Source organism: Eumetopias jubatus, unplaced genomic scaffold (assembly GCF_037043125.1).
Source record: "Eumetopias jubatus isolate StellerSeaLion01/CBP00866 unplaced genomic scaffold, mEumJub1_p1.0 scaffold_3, whole genome shotgun sequence".
Taxonomy (NCBI): domain Eukaryota; kingdom Metazoa; phylum Chordata; class Mammalia; order Carnivora; family Otariidae; genus Eumetopias; species Eumetopias jubatus.
The window spans coordinates 133,615,674-133,636,095 of record NW_028274809.1 but is presented as its reverse complement, the minus strand read 5'-3'; the positions used below and the strand labels follow the sequence as shown (position 1 = coordinate 133,636,095).

The following is a 20,422-nucleotide window of genomic DNA, read 5'->3' as shown; positions in this document are numbered from 1 at the left end:
ACCATCAGTTCTCTATAATTAAGGGTCTGTTTCTTGGTTTGTCTTCCTCTCTCTTTTTTTCTTTTTGTTTTGTTTTGTTTCTTAAATTCCACATATGAATGAAATCATACAGTACTTGTCTTTCTCTGACTAACTTATTTCGCTGAGCATTATACCCTCTAGCTCCATCCATGTTGTTGCAAATGTCAAAATCTCATTCTTTTTATTGCTGAATAATATTCCATTGTATATATACACCACCTCTTCTTTATCCATTCATCTGTTGATGAACACTGGCCCATGTATTTTCTTTCTTTTTCTTTTTTTGAGATTTATTTATTTATTTATTTATTTATTTATTTATTTGAAAGAGAGAGAGTGAACACAACCTGGGGGAGTGGCCGAGGGAGAGGGAGGAGCAGGCTTCCCACTGAGCAGGGAGGCTGACTGTGGGGCTCGATCCCAGGACCCTGGGATCATGACCTGAGTCTAAGGCAGATGCTTAACCCACTGAGCCACCCAGGCCTCCCTAGCCCATGTATTTTCTTAAATGATTCACCAAGTGCTCTAAATCTCATCCCCCTGTATTGGAAATACAGCTACCTTGTAGGACTATTGCAATGATTAACTGAGAAAATACAAAGTCTTTTGTAAAATACTATGAAATTTATTATCATTATTATTATTATTATTATTATTATTCATGATAGACATGGCACAGCTATAAGCTGGCTAAGTACCAAGAAATAGGAGTAGAATGTACTTCTTACATTTCTTTTCCAACCCAATGGTTTACTTCTGACCAGAAGAGGGCCTTGGCCAAAGTCATACATTTAGTAAGTGACAAAGCGCCTAAAATCCTTCCAGCTCACAGTGTGGCTTCACGGCACATGTTTCTAACGCAGACACAACAGGATGCAGCGAAGCAGCAGGTGAGGGATGAGGCTGGGGGCAGGTGAGCAGCACTGCCCCGGAACGCCTCCCTTGGCCATTGTGAGCCCTGAACCCAGACCAGTTCTCTGCAGAAGGGGACCATCTGCCTCACCCCTGCGTCTCCTCCCTCTGAGCTGCAGGAAGCCTCCCCTGCCTCCATGTGGCCAGGCCTGTTCACGCTCTTCCTGCTTCACTCCTGCCTCCATGGAGGACAGGGCGACCTCCGTGAGGACCTGACCTTGCTGAAGACCGAGCTCGCGCTTCGCCTCTACAAGGACACGGCAGCCCCTAGAAATGGAACCAACGTCGTCATCTCTCCTGCTGGCGTGTCGCTCCCTCTGGAGATCCTGCAGTTTGGAGCCCAAGGGGACACTGGCCGGCAGCTGTCACGGGCGCTGGGTTATGCTGTCCACGGTAAGAGGACTGCTCGCACTCCTGTTCACTCTGCTGCTCCCGCTCCCGCTCAGGCTACCTTGGGAGGTGGGGGATCTCTGAATCCAGCGGCTGGCACCGGCCGACCGCCAGGAGAGAAGGGTGACCACAGGCAGCCTTCAAACTTCGGATCATGGTCCCCTTGATGATCGTTCGGTTTCCCTTCTAACCTCAGGTTTCACGGCAATTTTTCAGTTTCATTTCACTAGCCCTTCTGCAGAGCCTACCAGGTGCCAGGAAGTGTCCAAAGCACTTTGTAATTGAAAGTAATTTAATTAATTGTCACAACAACATAATTGCCATTCTGTCTTCTGATGCTTGGAGAAACCAGACCCAATAGATAAGCCTCAATAAATGATGAAATTATACCTCATCCCTATTTTAGAGATGAGCAAATAGACACCGAGAGTTTAAGCAACTTGCCCAATGTCACACAGCTAGTAAGTGGCAGACTTGAGACTCAAGCCCAGGTTGTCTAGTTCCAGATCCCATGGCCTTGAGCCACCTGCTTTCATAAATCTGTGTTTTCTAGCCAGTGCCATCGCTACCAACATAACTCCGTGATTATGTAGTTTCGAGCAGCTCTGTCAGCAGCGGCCCGAGTCTTGTGAACTCTGGGTCAGCCATACCTAGCCTATACTCGGGGCCTCTGGCTCCATGCCTGGCCCCAGGGCCCACCTAGCAGCTCCATGCTACCCCAGACACTCATGCACATAGCTGTGGCTTCTCAATCTTGGAATAAGATATCAATAAAAAAGGATGGGAGTTGCAATTGTATAAGTTAATATGTTCTAGAAAGTATAAGAACTGATACCCACACAGCCTGGGTGAGAGCTTCCTTTGAGCTAGAATCTTGAGGTGGCAAGTAAGATGTCGGGGCACTAGGCAACAGCTCTACATCCCATCCCCCACCATCCATGCCCTGGCCCCTGCCAAAACAACTCTCATGATCCTGCTGGCCAGCTTCATTTTCTCAGCAAGAATATCACAGAAACGCACACATCCACGGACGCATTCTTCAGCCACATTAGATTCAGTACAATGCAATCCATCAAGTACTCCTGAGCTCCTGTTGCATGAGCTGGTGCTGCGCCAGGAACTCAGCATCCAGAGAGACAAGGAAAACTCTGAACACAGCAGCTCAGTCTCATAGGAATGATGCACATAGAAATACTGCCCTAATGCGGTGCAGTAAGTGTATTTATTTGGAATAAGTTAGCACGGGGAGGGAAAGATTTATCCCACTGGCAGCTCAGGAAGGCTCCCCAGAAGACATGGGATCTGAGCTGAGTTATGAAGAATAAATAGGTGTGTGAAAGAGAGACAGGCATTTCAGCCCTAAAACAGAGTCTCACAAAAGTCAGGATGAGGGGACAGAGAGAAATGCACGAGTAGCTATACTGCAGAGAAAGGGAACTGATTACAGTCCTTTCTCTGTTGTCAGGTATAGTCGCAGTACCTGGCTAACCAAATATGATGATTAACAGGGTGCCAGAGACCCCATTCGAGGATTGTCAAATGTCAAGAATGCTTAATAGTCAAACCCTGTGGAACATAATCCCACCCTTTTTCTTACTCACAGGCTGCTTTATTATCTTACAGAGCCATGGTTACTTTTTATGAACAGGGATGTGCCACTTCTAGAGTTCCAGTTAATAGAATTACCCCTGTACTTTGGTTTGCCCCAACCTAGCTCAGAGAATCATGTGCACTGTTTAAAATAAAATGTCAGCACCCACTACCTGCCCAGATCCAGGCTTCCTTTTAAAAGTCAATGCAGACCAATAAAATGTATAAAAAGCAGCCTCAAGCACATTCCAGGGTCTTGGGGCATAGTTCCGGTTTAATCAACAGAAAGACCTATTCATGTTTGCAGTGGGGCACATCAGCATTGTCTTGTTCTCACTGCGTTTGCAGCCAATACGTGACCACCAGGAGCTTTGTTAGAATTCCCACCTGCTGGTCATACAAGCACAGCATGAGACTCAGAACGGACCCCAGCGGTATCCCTAAAGAGCACCTTTGTTTTCACCACACAAAACACCCAATTTCCTGATGTTCCAAGTTCGAGGGAGTTCTGGTGCTTTTCTAGGTAAATTGATAAAGAACATTTTATAGCTTTCTGTTAAGCACAAGAATAATGCCAGAAACAGAAGCCTCAGAAATGAAGGTGGCCTGGCTCTTGGGAAAAAACTCTGTTTGATGATGGTATGGATTTCACTTTTCCAGTCATTATATCATTTGATCCTCATAGAAACCACATACATTAATAATCCCCACTTTATAAATAAAACTAGATGTTAACGATTTGGCAAGACTCGGCAGGTGGCAGAGCCAGAATTCAAGTCCCAGAGTCTCTGACCCCAAATCCTATGTTCTTTCCACAATTCCTTCACCCCTCTCTAAGCCCCTGAGCAGATGCATAAAGATATAATAAGTACCTTTGCCTTTTTTTATTTTTAAAAGAGCTATCTGCATTATTCCCTCAGCCCAACCAAACCCTTTGACATCATCCTCCACTTAGCCCTCTTGTAATTTCCTGGCAAGTAAAACATTAGCATCACTAATTTATAGTTTGAGAATTTTATATTCATTAACCTTACGAAGTCAGGTCCCACCAGATTCTGCGTCACATTCGGGAAGTTCAGTTCAGCAAACTGACTCAAAAGGAAGGCACTCTCCACACTAGTCTCACAAATGAGTTAAAAGGCTCATCTGTAGCAAGGGAAATTCATGAGAAAATACCACTTCTTCTTCTAGCACTTTCTTCCCTCTCCGTGGCCATCCAAGAGACCCTCTCTTCAATCACACCGCGTTCACTACATTCCTGATCTAGGGCAGTGCCCAGAACTTTCCTTCCTTCCGCCTTCCTCCCTCCCTCATCCTTCTGTGAGATCTACCTAGCCTGCCCTCCAGCAAGAAAGATGCTCTCTGGAGGGGGAGGGAGAGGAGTTAAGCCAGCAGTGACGCGATTCTCTTTCAAAGGACTGTAAGGGAGGTGCCGTTGTCAGGGCTCACATCACCAGTCCTTGTCTCATCACGGCCACGGGCCTGGGAAACTCACAGTCATACAGCAAAATAGGCGGCTTTGTGCTCCAGAGCCTCACAAGAGGAAGCGGCTCTCCAGAGCAGAGCAGGGTGTCCTGTCCTTCCCCGACGGGCAGGAGGGCGGTGAAGTGCCACGTCCAACCACCAGGTGACACTGAGCAAGCTTATGAATTTGTCCGAGCCCAGCTCCTTCACTCAGAAATGGGAGTCCCAATAGCAGTGAATTCACAGGCTCGTTGAGAGAATTGAATGTGACCGTGAATGTAGCACAGAGTCTGTGAACACCGTATTGCTTATACTGACATGTATATTCCACAGCATCTAGGAAAGCTGTTCTCCTGTGCAAATGGGCAGGGACACCCTAGGCTCAGGTGGTGAAAAGCTTTCTCCAGCCAATTTACTCTGCTACTTTAACATTTCCAGACAGCTGGTCCCCTGGCTCAGATTGGGGGACAGGACAGAGAGGAGGTCACCCTACGCTATGGACCAGTGACATGTCTCACTTTGTCCCAGCAGATGGTCAATATTTTACAGGGACATGATTTTATAAATGCATATGACCTTCCTCAGTGAGGAAAATCTGGCAATAAGTATTTTTTTTCATTCATTTATTTTCTCCTTAAAAGAAAAGCACTGGAGTTAGGCTGCAATTCACGAGGTATACAACCCGAGTCTGTTTTTCACAGTTGTGGATTCTAAGAAATAGCTTTGGTCATGAAAGTTTTCCGGGCAAGTGAAATCTGTCTACAGTTGTGATCCATAGCCTGGTGGCAGGGGCCCTGGCCAGGGTATATTCTGGGGGCCTGTGCCCCTCCAGAGAACTTTGGCCAAGCAACTTGGGGGTCTGCTGCCTTCCCCTGGCCTGGCCTTTGACACACGACGGGTGTTGGAGTGGAGGGACCCCAAGCCACGTCAGACACTCCTTCCAACAGGTGCCCTGGGAGAGCCAGAGCAGGGCACTGTAGGAACAAGGGGCAAAGCATGTGTCTCCCAGGGCCAGTTTGTGGCTAGCCACAGGGCTGTGCCTAGGAGGAAGGAGAGGCAAGGAGGACAAGCAAAGGGCCTTGTTCCAGAGGAAGCCTGCATAGGAAAGGTTGCTGACTGCTGGAAGCCCAGCTTCCATGTGTCAGGGGCAGCCTGGCATACTCAGCTGAGCCCTGACTCACCAGTGGGCGAGAGGCCCTGCTCCAGCTCCAGAGTCTCCCCTAGGGGAGACTAAAGGCCACAGCTTGTAAATAATATCGTGAAAAAGAAATCCACGATTGACTGTGGAGAGAAGGAAGCAATCTCCTGTGTAAATAGTAAATAAATAGAAGTCCAGCCACCATCCAAGAAGGTGGAAACTATGGACTCTCTCAAATGCTTATTATTTCCTCAACATTCTTGCAGGTTCTTGCTGACATTAATAGCATCAGCTGTCCACTGGGTCTTAGGGAGATGGGAGATGGGAGGCGTTCTTACCTTTCCTCTGTGTTTCTCAAATCGAAAGCATAGTGCTGAAAGAAGCCCCATCTAAACGTCCCTTGGGCTTGCGAACTGCAGTTGTGGGAATGGATCTAAAGCCCTGTACAAGATATATTGACAATTCGACACCGTGGCCACCGTCTGTCCTTGTTATTTATGATGCTCTCCATAAATCGACTTACTACTTAAATATTTGCAGCTCCATCACCCTGCACACCAGACCTGCAGTTTTCCCAGCCCTCTGTACTCTCAACATGTCTGCTCCACATGTCTGACTCAAGAAGTTAAGGAGGAATAGCTTCTGGGATATTGGTAGTGATTTTCTATTTATCTTAATCACAGCTTGATTTCTCTCAGATCTTGCATGGCTTTCCTCCCAGCATTTAATCTGTGGATCCAGGCCAATTCCTGAGCAATTTAGTTATGACTTCCCCAAATCGACTGTAATTGGTAGATGAACCTATGAGACAAGAGGGGTGTTGCTGAGGCCCCATTTCAGTGCACTGCACAAGGAGAGATGGTGCTAACTCCTTACCTACACTCACCACTGTCAATTTATCCCAACACCTTTTTCACAGACCAAAGGGTGAAAGAGTTCTTGCGCACTGTTTATGCCACACTACCCAACTCCGGTCAAGGCACCAAGATGGAGCTGGCCTGCACCCTTTTTGTGCAAGCAGGGACATCACTCTCCCCCTGCTTTGTGGACCACATCTCCCGGTGGGCCAACAGCAGCGTAGAGCCAGCCCACCTCAGTGAACCGAACGGCACCGGCAGCCAGGCCAATGAATGGACCTCCAGGAAGATCAAAGGTAAAAGAAACCATTCACCTTGGTGAGGCTAATGTCAGAGGGCTATAAACACAGGTACCAGACCTTGCTGGTCAGAAGCCATGTGGATGGATACTCAGGTCACCCTCAATTGCAGCAGAAGTTTGTTCTCTTGGGAGACACTACCCTTAAATGATGTGCTCTAGAAGGCCTCCTTCTGCCTATCCCCCTACACGCACACACAGAAGGGGGCCCTTCAGAGCCTCCTGCCTCCAGGGGAGCCCTGCAGGCTTTGTTCTGTGCACCTGTTCCCTTAAGGTGAATCTCTGACACCTCCCCCCCCAACCCCGCAGCTCTGCTGTCATCTACGATTAACATCCTGTGACAGCAAAATACAGTAGGAGCCGAAGAAGTTCTTGGAATTTAGCTTAAGGAAATAATTCAAGAGAAGAGAAAGTTATGTGTAATAAGGCATTTAACCCAGTGTTATTGAAGAGAAAGACTTAGAAATAACCTAACTGCCCAGCAGTTAGGGATGATTCCATGAGTTATAGGACCTGTGTATCATGCAAGTGGAATTACTAAAGATGGTGAAAATTTATTACATTTACTGAGTTTCCATTTACTCATTTAGTACTTTTCTAAGTACTCCATATTCATTATGTCTGTTCACCTTCACAGCAATCCCAGGAGATAGGTGCTGCTATTGTCCCCAGTTTACAGAGAGAGGAACTGAGGCACAGAGCCAGGATCCCAACCCAGGTAGTCTGCCTCTAGCATTCCATATAATTACAAAGGTTACACAGAAATAGGGAGAATGTTCAGGATATATCAATTTATCAATAACTCCCTCTCTGTCAGTTTTCTCCAGTGTTTCACAATGTCTTTTCAGTGTACTTAAAAGTGTTTAATTCATTGTGCTGTGGGGCGGGGATGGGGCCAGGCCACACAGCTGCGGTCAACCCCCTCCCACCCCGCGATTGTCCTCTGTGGAAGAGGGGCAGCCAGGGAAGAGCCTGGAGTCTGGGGCCGGGCTGCTTGGGTTCAGATCCAAGGTCTCTGTCTTGAGCAGCTGGGTTGTGGTGACTTTGCCACTCACAAGTATGCGACCTGGGACAGCTTCTCCAAGCTTTGGTGCCCCCTCTGAAAAACTGTGAATAACAATTGAACTGGTGGGAGGCGTCAGGGAGGGTTAGTTAAAGGATTTCGAACAGAGCACACCGTGTGTTTTTATTAATAAAGGGCTGGGGCAACAACCATCCCCGAACCTGCTGTCTTCTCTCTGGTAATGCATGGAATTTAAAGACCGTGCCCTGGATGTGACCGTCTGAGCAAAGACTCTGCCAGGGATGAGGCCCAGTGGCTGGGGGGGGGGGGGGGGGTGGACGGGAAGGGGAGGGGGGAAACCATGCAGCAGCCTGATCACAACACCCAGTGCCTCCCAGGCCCGAGCAGTGCGCGCCAAAGGCCCCTCGGGAAACGCCCCGCTGGGACCTACCAGAGCCTCCCAAACCATTCTGCAAAGGATAAAAGCATGGTCTTCAGCAATGGCTAGTTACAAACACCACAGTTCCCCAACTAATAACACCAACAAGCAGGCTACAAGCCCAACCTCGGGAATGCCCCGGAACCCACCTGGACAGGTGCTGAGAGACAGGTGCACCAGTCTCAGCAACACAGTTGCTCTCCGGCTTGCAGGTGACGACACAGGTGGCCCTACGTGGGAGCACGGCAGCAGCGGCGGCAGGGCATTTGCTCAGTTGGCACTAGTGAGCACCATGTCCTTCCAAAGCACTTGGCGGCAGAAGTTCTCCTCCACGGACACCCAGCTCCTGCCTTTCACCGGCACCCAGGGCCTCGTCCTCCAGGTCCCCATGATGTACCAAATGGCTGAGGTCAACTACGGTGAGCTCCTTTCCCACTGGCGGGGCCGTCTTAAGTGAGAGGAACATGGGAGCAATGTGGGCCATGTCTGCTCTAGAAGGAACCACACTGTTTCTCCGCCTTCCCTCTGCTGTGAGGTGGGTGTGGGGCAAGGAGAGCCCAGGGGGCAGGAAGACCCAGAGAGGACAGTGAGGAAGCAAGGTGGGGGGGCGGAGAGAAACCGAATCTCACGCTTGACAATTCCCTCTGCACCTAGTAAGTAAGAGGCGTTAGTGTAAAACTAAAAATGTTTGGACCAGACCACCCTCGCCCCCACAGGCACCCCCATAAAATGAACAGCCACTTCACGGTTTGGCGCTGAGAAAGGGCAGAAGATTGAGAGTCCAGTCTAGAAAGCTTTTGAGAGCGCACGCCCGTGGACCTGACATCTGGCATTGCTCCTGCCCACCCTGCCGGGTTGGTCACTCATCCCAGCCCACTGGGGTGCAGGTGCACAGAGTGCCAAGCCAGAGCCAGCGCCAGGAGCCCCCACCCTGCAGGCTGGCCCGCAGCGTGGATGCCTCCATGGAGCCCCAGCAAGGCAAGTCCCCACACACCTCTCTCGAAGCCCTCGTTTGCTGGCTCAGCCCTTCCAGCTGGGGGACTAATTCCAGTGAGACAGTGTTTTAGGAACTCCAGCATTTAGAAAACGTGCTATGATCCTGCTTTGATTCCATGCAGGACGCATTGTGAGTGCTCATCACAATTTAATCATTTGTTTATTCAACCAGTAATTATTAGCTGAGGTCAAGTAAGATGAGAGTGGAAGAACGTCAATTGGATAAGTAAATATGTATTTATGACTATTATAGTTCTTGTTCCCAATGTTTTCCCCATTGCTGCTGTGACCCATGCTGGTTGATCTGTCAGCTGTGTAACATTTCCCAATTTTATATGATATCTGGGTTTAAAGCTTTTGTTGAAAGAAAGATCTGGCACAAAGAGCCTGGGTCCCCACATGGCCACAAAAGGCCAGGATTGGAATGGCTTCCCCTTTATGACAGGCCACCTGGGTGGCTCAGTTGGTTAAGCGTCTGCCTTCAGCTCAGGTCATGATGTCAGGGTCCTGGGATCGAGCCCCACGTCGGGCTGAGTCGGGCTCCCTCAGCCAGGGAGTCTGTTTCTCCCTCTCCCTTCCCCCACTCATGCTCTCTCTTGCTTGTTCTTTCTCTTAAATAAAATATTTTTTTTAAAAAAAACGAATTTAAAAACAAACAACAAAGACGATAGATGGCTCTCCCATGTGACATCATCCCCACTGTACCTGGCCACTGCAGGCCCTGTGACTCAAGACCTATAAGGGTATCTTAGAAATTCTAGGTCTTAAGATCAGAAAAGGTGACAGTCTTTGGCCTCAACTGCTTCCTGAGGGTGAGGTAGACACCTGTTAATAAAAGGTATTGTTTCCAGTTCTGTGAGATGGCCCTTCCTCAGCTCCTGGGACAGAACTAATACCCCCCCCTCCTCTCCTGAACCCCCAGGCCAGTTCCAGGACCGTGCAGGCCATCAGGTGAGGGTGCTAGAGTTGCCTTACCTGGGAAGTTCAGTGAGTCTGCTCCTGGTTCTGCCACATGACAAAGACACCCCACTGAGCCTCATTGAGCCACACCTCACAGCCAGCATTCTCCACATCTGGACCTCCAGCCTCAGGAGAGCCAGAATGGACGTGTTCCTGCCCAGGTGAGTGGCTGCATCGTCCTTATAGGGTGCTCAGCAGCCTAATCCAGTTGGCCAGGCCTGGATTAGAGAACCCAGGTGGTCTGACTCTGAAGTCTGTCCTTAACCACTGGGCCCACTTGTCTAATGGACCCCTAGAGTTTAGGCCAAGGAGGAGTGACCCTAGAGTTGGGGTCCAGGTTAGAGTCTCTACAGACTAGCTCATGATGCAGACGGAACAGAATTAATTTCCTGGGGTCTTCTCAGGAGAAGATACTCTGCCTTAACTGGGCGAGACTGGAACCCCCAGGCTTCATGCTACAACCAGTTCTCTGAGCAGGGAAAGAACAGTGCAGTTACCTGGGAGGAATGTGCCCCAAATCGGATCACATCCTAAGAGTATACAACATTTTTCTAAAACGGAAAAGGCAAGATAGTTTATGTAATTGAGCAAATACCAATGTAATTCTGATCAGAAGGCAAATTAAGGTATAAAAAATTCAAGACTTTTAGTCTCTGTGCTGAAGGTTCTCATTCTTTCTCAATAGAGTTTAGCTTTTCTTTAAGAAAACCCAATAGGTACAAATACAAATTGTCAAAAAGTTAAATGATGGTTCTAGATTTTGCTTTTCCAAAGCAAAACTTATTTGCAAAGCTCATTACTTGACAAAGAATTCCTTATTGAACTTCTTTAAATGATAAGCTTCTCTGGTACATTTGAAATCAGAGTAAACTTGTAATTAATTTGTAGACCAGCATTAAGTGAGGAATGTTGTCTGAAGGCTCGGGATGTGGATTCTTCACGCTCCTTCCTGCTGGCTGCTTTGGCCTCCTCTGCTGACCAGGCACTCAGCAGCACGGAGCCAGTGGTCTTGGCAGTGCTCCTTCGAGGAATTAAAAATAAGCCCAGACACTGAAACAAAAACACACAAAGAGAGACCCCAGTGAGTTAAGGGCCAAGGTCTAAAGTGGGATCTAGCATAACCAGGGCAGAAGGTGAATGTAACTCTAAGATAAAGCCTGTGTCTCTCCAAACCAAATATCTGGACCCCAGATGAAAGCACAAAGATGGGATACTTCAACAGACCTTCTCTAGCATGGAACAGAAGCAACACTAATCTTTCTGTTGTGTTTGAGAGAAGCTCAGGGAGGGAAGAGGAGCTTTCAATGTGAAAAGTAGAGAGAAAGTGCAACCCGGTGCGGGAATGTGCAATCTTTTCAGAATGAGGAGACAGATGGCCGGCCTCATCCTGGAGTGGCTGCTGTGAGCAAGAGACCCCAGCAAGATGCCCAGCTCGTCTGAGAGCCCTCCACTGTCTCTGAGTCCACCTTCAGAGGAATGATCCGAAAAACCCCGCAGACAGGGACAGGATGGGAAGGCAGAGATTTTAACAACACAGTATTAGTCAACACTTGACCTTATCCTAATAGATTTCTTTTTTAACCCCCCAAGACTATCGAGGCTGCTGTCCAAGAAGGATAGAAGGTTTTAGGAAAATGAGGCTGTTTCACAAGCAAAACTCACCAAGTAATGAAACAGCTTCAAACCCTTGAAGGAATAAATAAGAGAAAGAATTAAAACTAGGTTTTAGGTCTAAATTTGGGTACAGAACTTTGGACCATGGTAGTAGACACAAGTCAAGTTTTGGGCAAGAACTTACCTCTAGTTCTGCAAATCATTCATTCATCATTTAATATGATCTGCTTTACAGCCAGCCTGCATTTTTCATTTAGCAAGAGCAAAAACTTTTGCACACTGTGAGTAGCAGTGCAAAAATCATGTGGAAGTGAGGTGTGCCTTTGGGTTAAGCATCACCAAAGAGTGTATTAGTAGATTCTGGATGGAATGATGATGTCTAGCTTCCAAAGTAATATTTTATTTATGAAGAAATGAAATAAAATGTATAGGGACAATTAGCATACCAAAAGAATAATCAAGAAAGCCAATGAGTGCTAACAAGGGTCGTTTATGTCCATAATAATGTAATGCCCCACAAGAAAGACTAATAACGTCAAATATATATTTGTTTAATGACTAAGACACTTGGTTATTAGATTGACATAGTAGGAAGCTAACCATGAGCATTTTTCTGATAATAGAAGTGACATAGTGTTTTTTTATTGAAGTATAATTAACGTACAGTGTTATAGAGTATCAGGTGTACAGTATAATGAGTCAGCAATTCTATGTATTACTCAGTTCTCATCGTGATAAATGTACTTTTAATCCCCATCGCAGATTTCACCCATTCACCCATCCTCCACACACCTCCCCTCTGGCAACCACTAGTTTGTTCTCTGTGTTTAAGAGCCTGTTTTTTGTATGTGTCTCTTTTTCTCTTTGTTTGTCTAAGTATTTTAAAAATCCATCAGATCTCATATATTCAGAAGTTTTGGCCTTCCTTTCAAAGAGCTACTAATCATCATCTGTGTGGATTGTGTTTTTCTATGGACGTTTTCTTTCTTTTTTAAAAAACTGAGATATAATTCACATAACCACAAAATTCATTCTTTTAAAACGTACAAGTCAGAGGTTTTTAATATATCGGCAAAGTTGTGCAACCATCACCACTATTTAGTTCCAGAACATTTTCATCACCTCAAAAGGAAACCCCATGCCCATTAGCAGTCCCTCCACACCCCTCCCCCTCACTAGTGTGCTAGGCAACCACTAATCTACTTTCACTCTCAATGGACTTATCTGTCCTGTACATTTCATATAAATGAAATCGTACAACATGTAGCCTTCTGAGTCTGGCGGCTCTCAGTTAGCATGTTTTTAAGGTTCATCCTTGTCGTAGTATGCGTCAGTATTTCATTCTTTTTTGTGGCGGAATAATTTTCCATTGTATGGATATACTACATTTTGCTTTATCCATTCACTAGTCTATAGACATGTAAGTGCCTGGAAACTTTCTGGCTTGTTTTCACTCTTAGGCTTCTGAGACACATTCATGTGTACATTTTTGTGTGGGTATAGGTTTTCAGGTTTCTTGGTTATATACCCAGAAATGGAAATACTGAGTCATGTGTTAACTCTACTTTTTACATCTTGAGGACCTACCAGACAGTTTTCCAAGGGGCTATAGCATTTTACATTCCCACCAGCAATCTACGAGGTTCCAGTTTCTCCACACCCTTGTCAACACTTGTTATTGTCCATCTTTTTTGATAAGTCCCTCTTCATGTGGGATGTGTGGCAGTGCAGAGTTTCAGTTTGGTATGATGAAAATTTCCAGAGTGGATAGTGGTGGTTGGACAGCAATGTGAATATACTTAATGTTACCGAATAATGCCCTTAAAATTGTAAAATTTTACATGGTGTATATTTTACTACAGTTCTTTTTAAAGTCCCTCTGAGTGGAGGGAAGGGTTAAAAAGTGGGGATGGTATAGAGTTTACATTCAGGAACTATATAGTTATTCTTAGTTACATTAGTTAGGATGCATTCACCTCCTCTGCCCTCCAGCACTGCCCTCCTCTGTGTTTTGCCTTCTCCCTCAGGCTGGAGGCAAGATGGCTGAAACCTGTCTGACCTCACAACAGTGTGTAACAACAGCTATAGGAGAAGAAAACCCCCATCTTTTTATTGTAACCATCCTAGTGGTGTGAGGTGTTTTCTCATGGTGACTTTCATTTGCATTTCCCTAATAACCGATGACGTCAAGCATATTTTCATGTGCTTTCTAGCCATTTACACATCTTTTCTGAAGAAATATCTATTTGAATCATTTCTCCACTTTTAAATTGGTTGTCTTTTTATTGCTGAGTTGTAATAGTGCTTTATATATTCCAGATACTAGTCCGTTATCAGATTTATAATTTGCAAATAATTTTCTCCCATTTTGTGGGTTATCTTTTCACTTTCTTGATGGTGTCCTTTGAAGCACAAAAGTTTTTAATTTTAACAAAGTTCAGTTAATGTATTTTTTCTTTTATTTCTTGTGCTTCTTTTGATGTCATTTCTAAGAAACCATTGCCTAACCAAGGTCACAAAGATCTATGTCTGTGCTTTTTCTAGGAATTTCATAGTTTTAACTCTTATATTTTGAGTTAATTTTTGTATGTATTATGAGGTAGAGGTCCAATTTCATTCTTTGCACATGGTCATCCAGTTGTCCCAGCACCATTAATTGAAAAGACTATTCTTTCTCCCATTGAATTTTCTGGGTACCATTGTTGAAATTAATTGACTATAAATGAATGGGTTTATTTCAATGGGTTTACTTTCAATTCTATTCTATAGGCACAAATGTCTATACCTTAACCAGTATGACACAATCTCGTGATTACTATAATGTTTGGAAATCAGGAAGTGTTGGCCCTTCAACTTTGTTCTTTTTTCAAGATTGTTTTGGCTATTCTGAGTCCCATATATTTTCATATGAATTTTAGGATCAGCTTATCAGTTTCTGCAAAAAAGGCAGCTGAGATTTTGATGATGGTGTTTAATCTGTACATCAATTTGAGAATATTGCTAACAATATTAACTGTTCCAATCTGTGAACACAGGACTTTTTTCATTTTATTTATGTCTTCCTTAGTTTCTTTTGATTATATTTCTTAGTTTTCAGTGTACAAGTTTTGCATTTCTTTTGTTAAAATTATTTCTAAGTATTTTATTCCTTTTGATGCTATTATAAATGGGATTTTATTTGCAGATTATTCATTGCTAATATAAAAAAAACACAGTTGACTTTTGTACCTTGATCTCATATCCTCCCACCCTGATGAACTCATTTATTAGTTCTAAGAATTTTTTCATTCTGTGTGTGTATTCCTTAAGATTTTCTGTATACAAGACCAAGTCATCTGTGAATAGAGATAGGTTTATTTCTTTCTTTCTAATCCAGATGCATTTTCTTTTTCTTGCATAATTGCCCTCCACACCCTTCAGGACAATGTTAAATAGAAATGGTGGACATCCTTCTCTTATTTCTGATCTTAGGAGGAAAGCATTCAGTCTTCACCATTAAGTATGATGCTAGCTGGGAGTTTTCTATAGAGGCTCTTTTTCAGACTGAAAAATTTTCCTTCTATCCCAAGTTTATTAAGTGATTTTTGTTTTCATGAAAGGGTGTTGGATTTTTTTCACATGCTCTTCTGCATTTATTGAGATGATCATGTGGCCTTTGTCCTTTATTCTGTTAACCTGGTGTTTTACACTGATTGATTTTCATATGTTGAACCCACCTTGCATTCCTGGGATAAATCCCACTTGGTCATGGTGGGATTTATATGTTGCTGGATTCAATTTGCTAGTATTTTGTTGAGGATTTTGCATCTATATTCATAAAGGATATTAGTCTGTAGTTTTCTTTACTCATGATATCATTGTCTGGTTTTGGTAAAGGGCAATTTTTTTACTCAAGATATTTTTGTAGCATTTCTTCTGGGCTGGCCTTCATAGCCATACAAGAAAAAAAAATCACTCTCACCTTTTATGGTCATTCCTCACTTTTACTATTATCTTTAGTTACTAAAAATGATATTACCCAGTTTTATCACCTACCATAATGACTATATTTGGCTTCAAACATCCCTGAGCTTTTTCTCAATATCTCTGAGAAACAATAAAACCACAGTGGTAACAATAAGTGCATGAGTTGTGCTGGGCATTGTTGAGCACTTTATAAGAATTATTTCACTTAATCTTCACAAAGCTAATAACTAAGCACTACTATTATGCTCATTTCATAAATAAGGAAATGGAGGCAAAGAGAGGTAAAGTAACTTGCCCCACTTCCCTCAGTTAGTAAGAGGCTGCGCCAGGATTCAAATCCTGGCACTGCAGTCCCAAGTTCACGCTCTTAACCAATATGTTTCAGCAGTAAGAGTTTTCAAAGTGGATGTGTTTTAAGTATTTAAGAAAATTTCAGAAGAGGTGGTGCAAAATATTTTTTTGAGAATGTCAGCATAGTTGGAGAAGGCGTAAAACCTTTTTGGGAAACTATTCTAAAACATATATTTATGAGAAAATATGATACTTCTGTTTAAAATATTAGTCACATTGTCTTGTATGGCAATGAAGATCTTTGATATTAAATGGTCTTTTCTGGTATTTTTACTTTCCTACAAGTTCTGCATAGTTTATAGAAAAAGATCATCTAAATTCCATTTCAAACTTCTTTATTTTCAAAGAAAAATAATGTGAGCAATCCTTTAAAAGGATCCTTCAACAGTAAAATTTTAAATGCCTTGTCCTTGGAGAAATATTACAAAGTCGATGTGTTGATTCTTCCTGCTCACAGGACTTACTAGAAAAACCAAAGCTTTAACTTTCATTCCTTCCCTCCTGTGCATCAAAGACACACACTGCACACAGCAAACACAAAAATATGTCTTATCAAATATGAACATATTAAATGAGACACTCTATTAATTGTCAATTAATCAACAGCTTCTTTTCTGCACCTACTATGTGAGATGCTTCACGAGATTGGAGGTAGCAAAGCGTAGACGCCAGCAGCACAGGCTCTGCACTCAGACAGCTTTGCTTTGTGTTGAGTTCCACCACATATTCATTACGTCATCTTGGGCAAGTGTCTTAATCTCTTTAGGCTTCAGTTTTCTCATCTGTAAAATGAGGATAATAATAGCATAGTTATGTGAAGATGAAATTAGATAATCCACGTAAAACACTTGTCATAGTGTCTGGCACATGGTAAGCACTCATTCATTAGTTATTATTAGGAAATAAAACATTGACTGGGATAGCCTCTCTTCTCAAGTAGTTTATAATGTCATAAATAACAGTAATAGGAAGCAGAATATTCCATACACCAAAAGAGCAGGACAAACAAAGTGTTAATGGGGCCTTAGCAACCAAAGGACACAAAACAGCTGGAGAGGAAAGGAGAGGATAACAATTGAATTGAGCTTAGAGGAAATGGTAGTCATGGTAGTAACTCAAAGGCAATCAAAGGAGATGTGGTGGAAAGAACAGCAAAAGCAAAGGTTTAGAGGTGGAAGCAAGCCCTGTGTGGTCAGACTAGTCAGGCGGTAGGGTTTATGAGAAGGAGCAATGAAAAATAAAGCTGGAAATGAGGCTGGAGATCCCTGACTTCCAAGTTAGGAAGTTTGGCAGTCATGTGTTGTATATGAAAATATTTTGAATGAGATTTTTAAATGAAAGTTGATGGTCTGTTTTTGTTTTTTAGATTCAGGATCCAAAATCATTTCAATTTAAAAAGCATTTTAAATTCTTGGGGAGTCACCGATCTTTTTGATCCACTCAAAGCTAACTTGAAAGGAATTTCAGGTAACACTTCTTCTTTCAAGCTTTTTGGCATTGTGCTTGGGGGCAGCTTTGTCATACTTTGATTAAGGGATTTTCATCTACAGAGGCTTCAATGGTACGGTCAGAGTTAACATTATTTAAAAGAATAAGGAAAGCTTTGCTTTATATAAGAATATGTTGCTTCAGATAACAGCCAAATTTGAGTTGGACTTTGTGGGGGAGGAATGTTTCTTGAGACCTCTAAGCACTGTTTTTGGGGACCACCTTCAGGGTGAGGTCAATGGCCACAGAACACAATACAACTCACTCTCCTTCTGCCTATCATGGCTGGCAGCATGCCAGAGACAGTGGTGCAATAACAGAGCTCTTCATTCTGACCTCCCACGTCATGCCAGCCTCACAGTCACTCTTTGTTCCTACTTCTTCCCTCTCCCTCCCTCCTTGTACCATTTCTGTCCTCTTCTCATAAACTAACCTTGAAACTTTCCCTCATCCATCCAACTTCCTTCCTTCAAATTACTCATGTACCTGCAATCTTGCCCTAAAGTGTTCTCCTTTCCTGAGTCCATATTAAATTTCTTTGCCCCTACTAGACACTAATCAACAGGAGCTGTATTTGCTTATGATCTGAGAGGGAACTTACATCAAATATTAAAAAAGAATGGAATGCCAAAACCTTTTGTTCCAGAATCTTCTCAGAAGCCATTAGTTAAACTATTGCTAACCCCAAAGGCTCAGGTTTGTTTCTGCTCTGGATAGCAATAAATTATCTGTATGAAGATGATACTGTAGCAGGTATTTTCATTGGCCTTGATGCTTTCTTTGCCTGATGAGCTTCAGAATCTCCATTTTAAATGCTAGAACCTCATCACACAGAGTTTTCTAAAGCTTTGCTCAAAATCTTATTAAACAATCACACACACACACACACACACACACACACACACACACACACACACACTCACACACACACAGAGGAATTTGGTCCATAAAATCAGTCTTGGCTTGTGCTTTAGATGTAACCAAACTAAATGGCAGTTACTTATCAAATAAAGCACAGGAGAAAGGATCTATTCTAGAGTGTTTAAAACACACCAGCGCTGTACTCATTACCTAAACATGCAAAGAGATAAGCAAAGCAATAGTCACATTTGGGTACAGCGCACCCAACAATGCTTGGTGCACAATGGATAGCCAATAAATATTGTTGACTTGGTTGAATGACTCAACCAGAAATTTTCTCTGGTGACACAGGCAAAATCTGACACTGTAGGGAAAAGAGGAAGACTAGAATGAAAGGATCAGGTCAAGGAAAGAGGAAGGGATGAAGAACTTGAGGGAGCTCTATCTTTAATAATGTGCAAAATCCAATCACAGTGTCTTCTTGTGACTCCAGAGCTCGGCTAGAGCATTCCTGTTGTTGATGATGATACTATTCATCCTTTGATCATTCTAGTTCAAAACTTTGGCACCATTCTTGACCTTTTCTTCCACACCACTACATTCAGTTAATCACTGTGACTCACTGATTGTGCCTTCGTAGTTCTTAATCTCTCTGCCTTTATGTCCTAGAAGTACATCTCAAAATGCCATTAATCCTACGTCCTCAAATAGGACTGAGTTTGACCCACCCACATCATGCGGCTCCCCTACTGATAAAGACTTCCAAGACCCGTAAGCTCTCTTGACAAGCTATAACAAGCAATCTAGTTTTGAAAGAACATTTTTTCATACTTTTTTTATAATGCAGTTAAAGTCTATGTAGATTTGTTCAAACCAGCAGAAATATAGGCTCATGGATCTAACTTGTTAAATAATTATCGAGCAGTTAGCATGTGCCAAGTATGAAGCTTGAATTCATGTCTCTTACTGATAAAAATCATCAGCCTTATCTCCCATAAAGTTCTGTTCCTCTAACACAGGGCTCACCATACAATGACCCAATCCTTGTTTTTGTAAATAAAATTTTAATGAAACAGCCACTCCCATGTATTTACAGATCATCTATGGCTGCTTTCTTGCTACAATGGCAGAATTAGGCAGTTGCAACAGACACCATATGGCCTGCAATTGCTAAAATATTTAATATCTTGCCCTTTACAGATAAAGTTCGCCAACTACAGTATTGCTTTCCAATGCCCTTCTTTAAACATCATCAAGAGACTAGTCCTTCTGTGCCTAAGTGGGCTGTTGACTTAATTATGGAGACATGGTGACTGAATCTGTCTAACAAATAGTTTCATCATTCCTAAAATGAGGTAGCTACCACCCACCTCACATCTTACTTATGGAAATAAAATTCTTTAACATATAGCAAAGCATCAACAGAGAGCTTGCCAGAAAATAAGTCATCAGAAAATGCTGGTCTCCCTTCTTACAATTAATAAGAGGTTACCAAGCAGTTTTGTACTATTGATAGAAGCTCAAACCACAGGGAACATTTGGCCTTTTCTTTGAATTTGGTTCCAATGCCCAGAATCATTTTACTCAAGTTCTTCCCCATTTAAAAGTGACTCGTCTCTTCCTTCATGGCATCAAATCCTTTCCTGCTGCCTGAAAAAAACTTGTTCAGTATCATCTCAAGGCCCAATTGAGCCCAGGTTATAGTTTTTCTCCCCAGACATCCCTTGACACTACATTTTATAAAGCTTTTAAGAGTAATTCCAGTTTCACTTACACAAAAGTTACCAGCTGGAGATATACTCCTTGAGCAATCAGAAGGATCAGCAGGCTTTGATACAAACTCATGCTTCCTAATCCAAGAAATACTTCTTTTGCATAAAGTTAAAACTTCAAAGAAACCATCTTATTCTGGACTTTTATAAATGAATAATTAGTTTCCAATCTCTGCTCAGTGAGAACTACAAGCTCCAAGTTTCTACAACTTAAATGAGCAAACCACACATAGTTGTTTGGTTACATACTGAAGTTACTTATGCCACACCAGATGACTGGTCAGACCTGCAATAGATCATCA

The 20,422-nt window shown here is 43.3% G+C and overlaps 2 protein-coding genes across 2 annotated transcripts in view; one reads left to right on the top strand and one right to left on the bottom strand.

Annotated features, from left to right (window-relative positions):
• Positions 1-1,070: 1,070 nt before the first annotated feature.
• SERPINE3 (serpin family E member 3) overlaps positions 1,071-20,422 on the top strand; it is a 30,035-nt gene continuing 10,683 nt past the window's right edge. The window contains exons 1-5 of the mRNA XM_088021811.1: positions 1,071-1,326; positions 6,435-6,668; positions 8,325-8,531; positions 10,031-10,229; positions 17,366-17,466. Coding sequence (XP_087877937.1) covers positions 1,071-1,326; positions 6,435-6,668; positions 8,325-8,531; positions 10,031-10,229; positions 17,366-17,466 — 997 coding nt within the window. The remainder of the gene's footprint in view (positions 1,327-6,434; positions 6,669-8,324; positions 8,532-10,030; positions 10,230-17,365; positions 17,467-20,422) is intronic.
• The window catches only part of INTS6 (integrator complex subunit 6), a 109,177-nt gene continuing 99,610 nt past the window's right edge, over positions 10,856-20,422 (bottom strand). The window contains exons 19-20 of the transcript XR_003609460.1: positions 16,624-16,781; positions 10,856-11,118 (exon numbers count right to left, since the gene is read on the bottom strand). The gene's annotated coding sequence lies outside the window, so the exon portion shown is untranslated. The remainder of the gene's footprint in view (positions 11,119-16,623; positions 16,782-20,422) is intronic.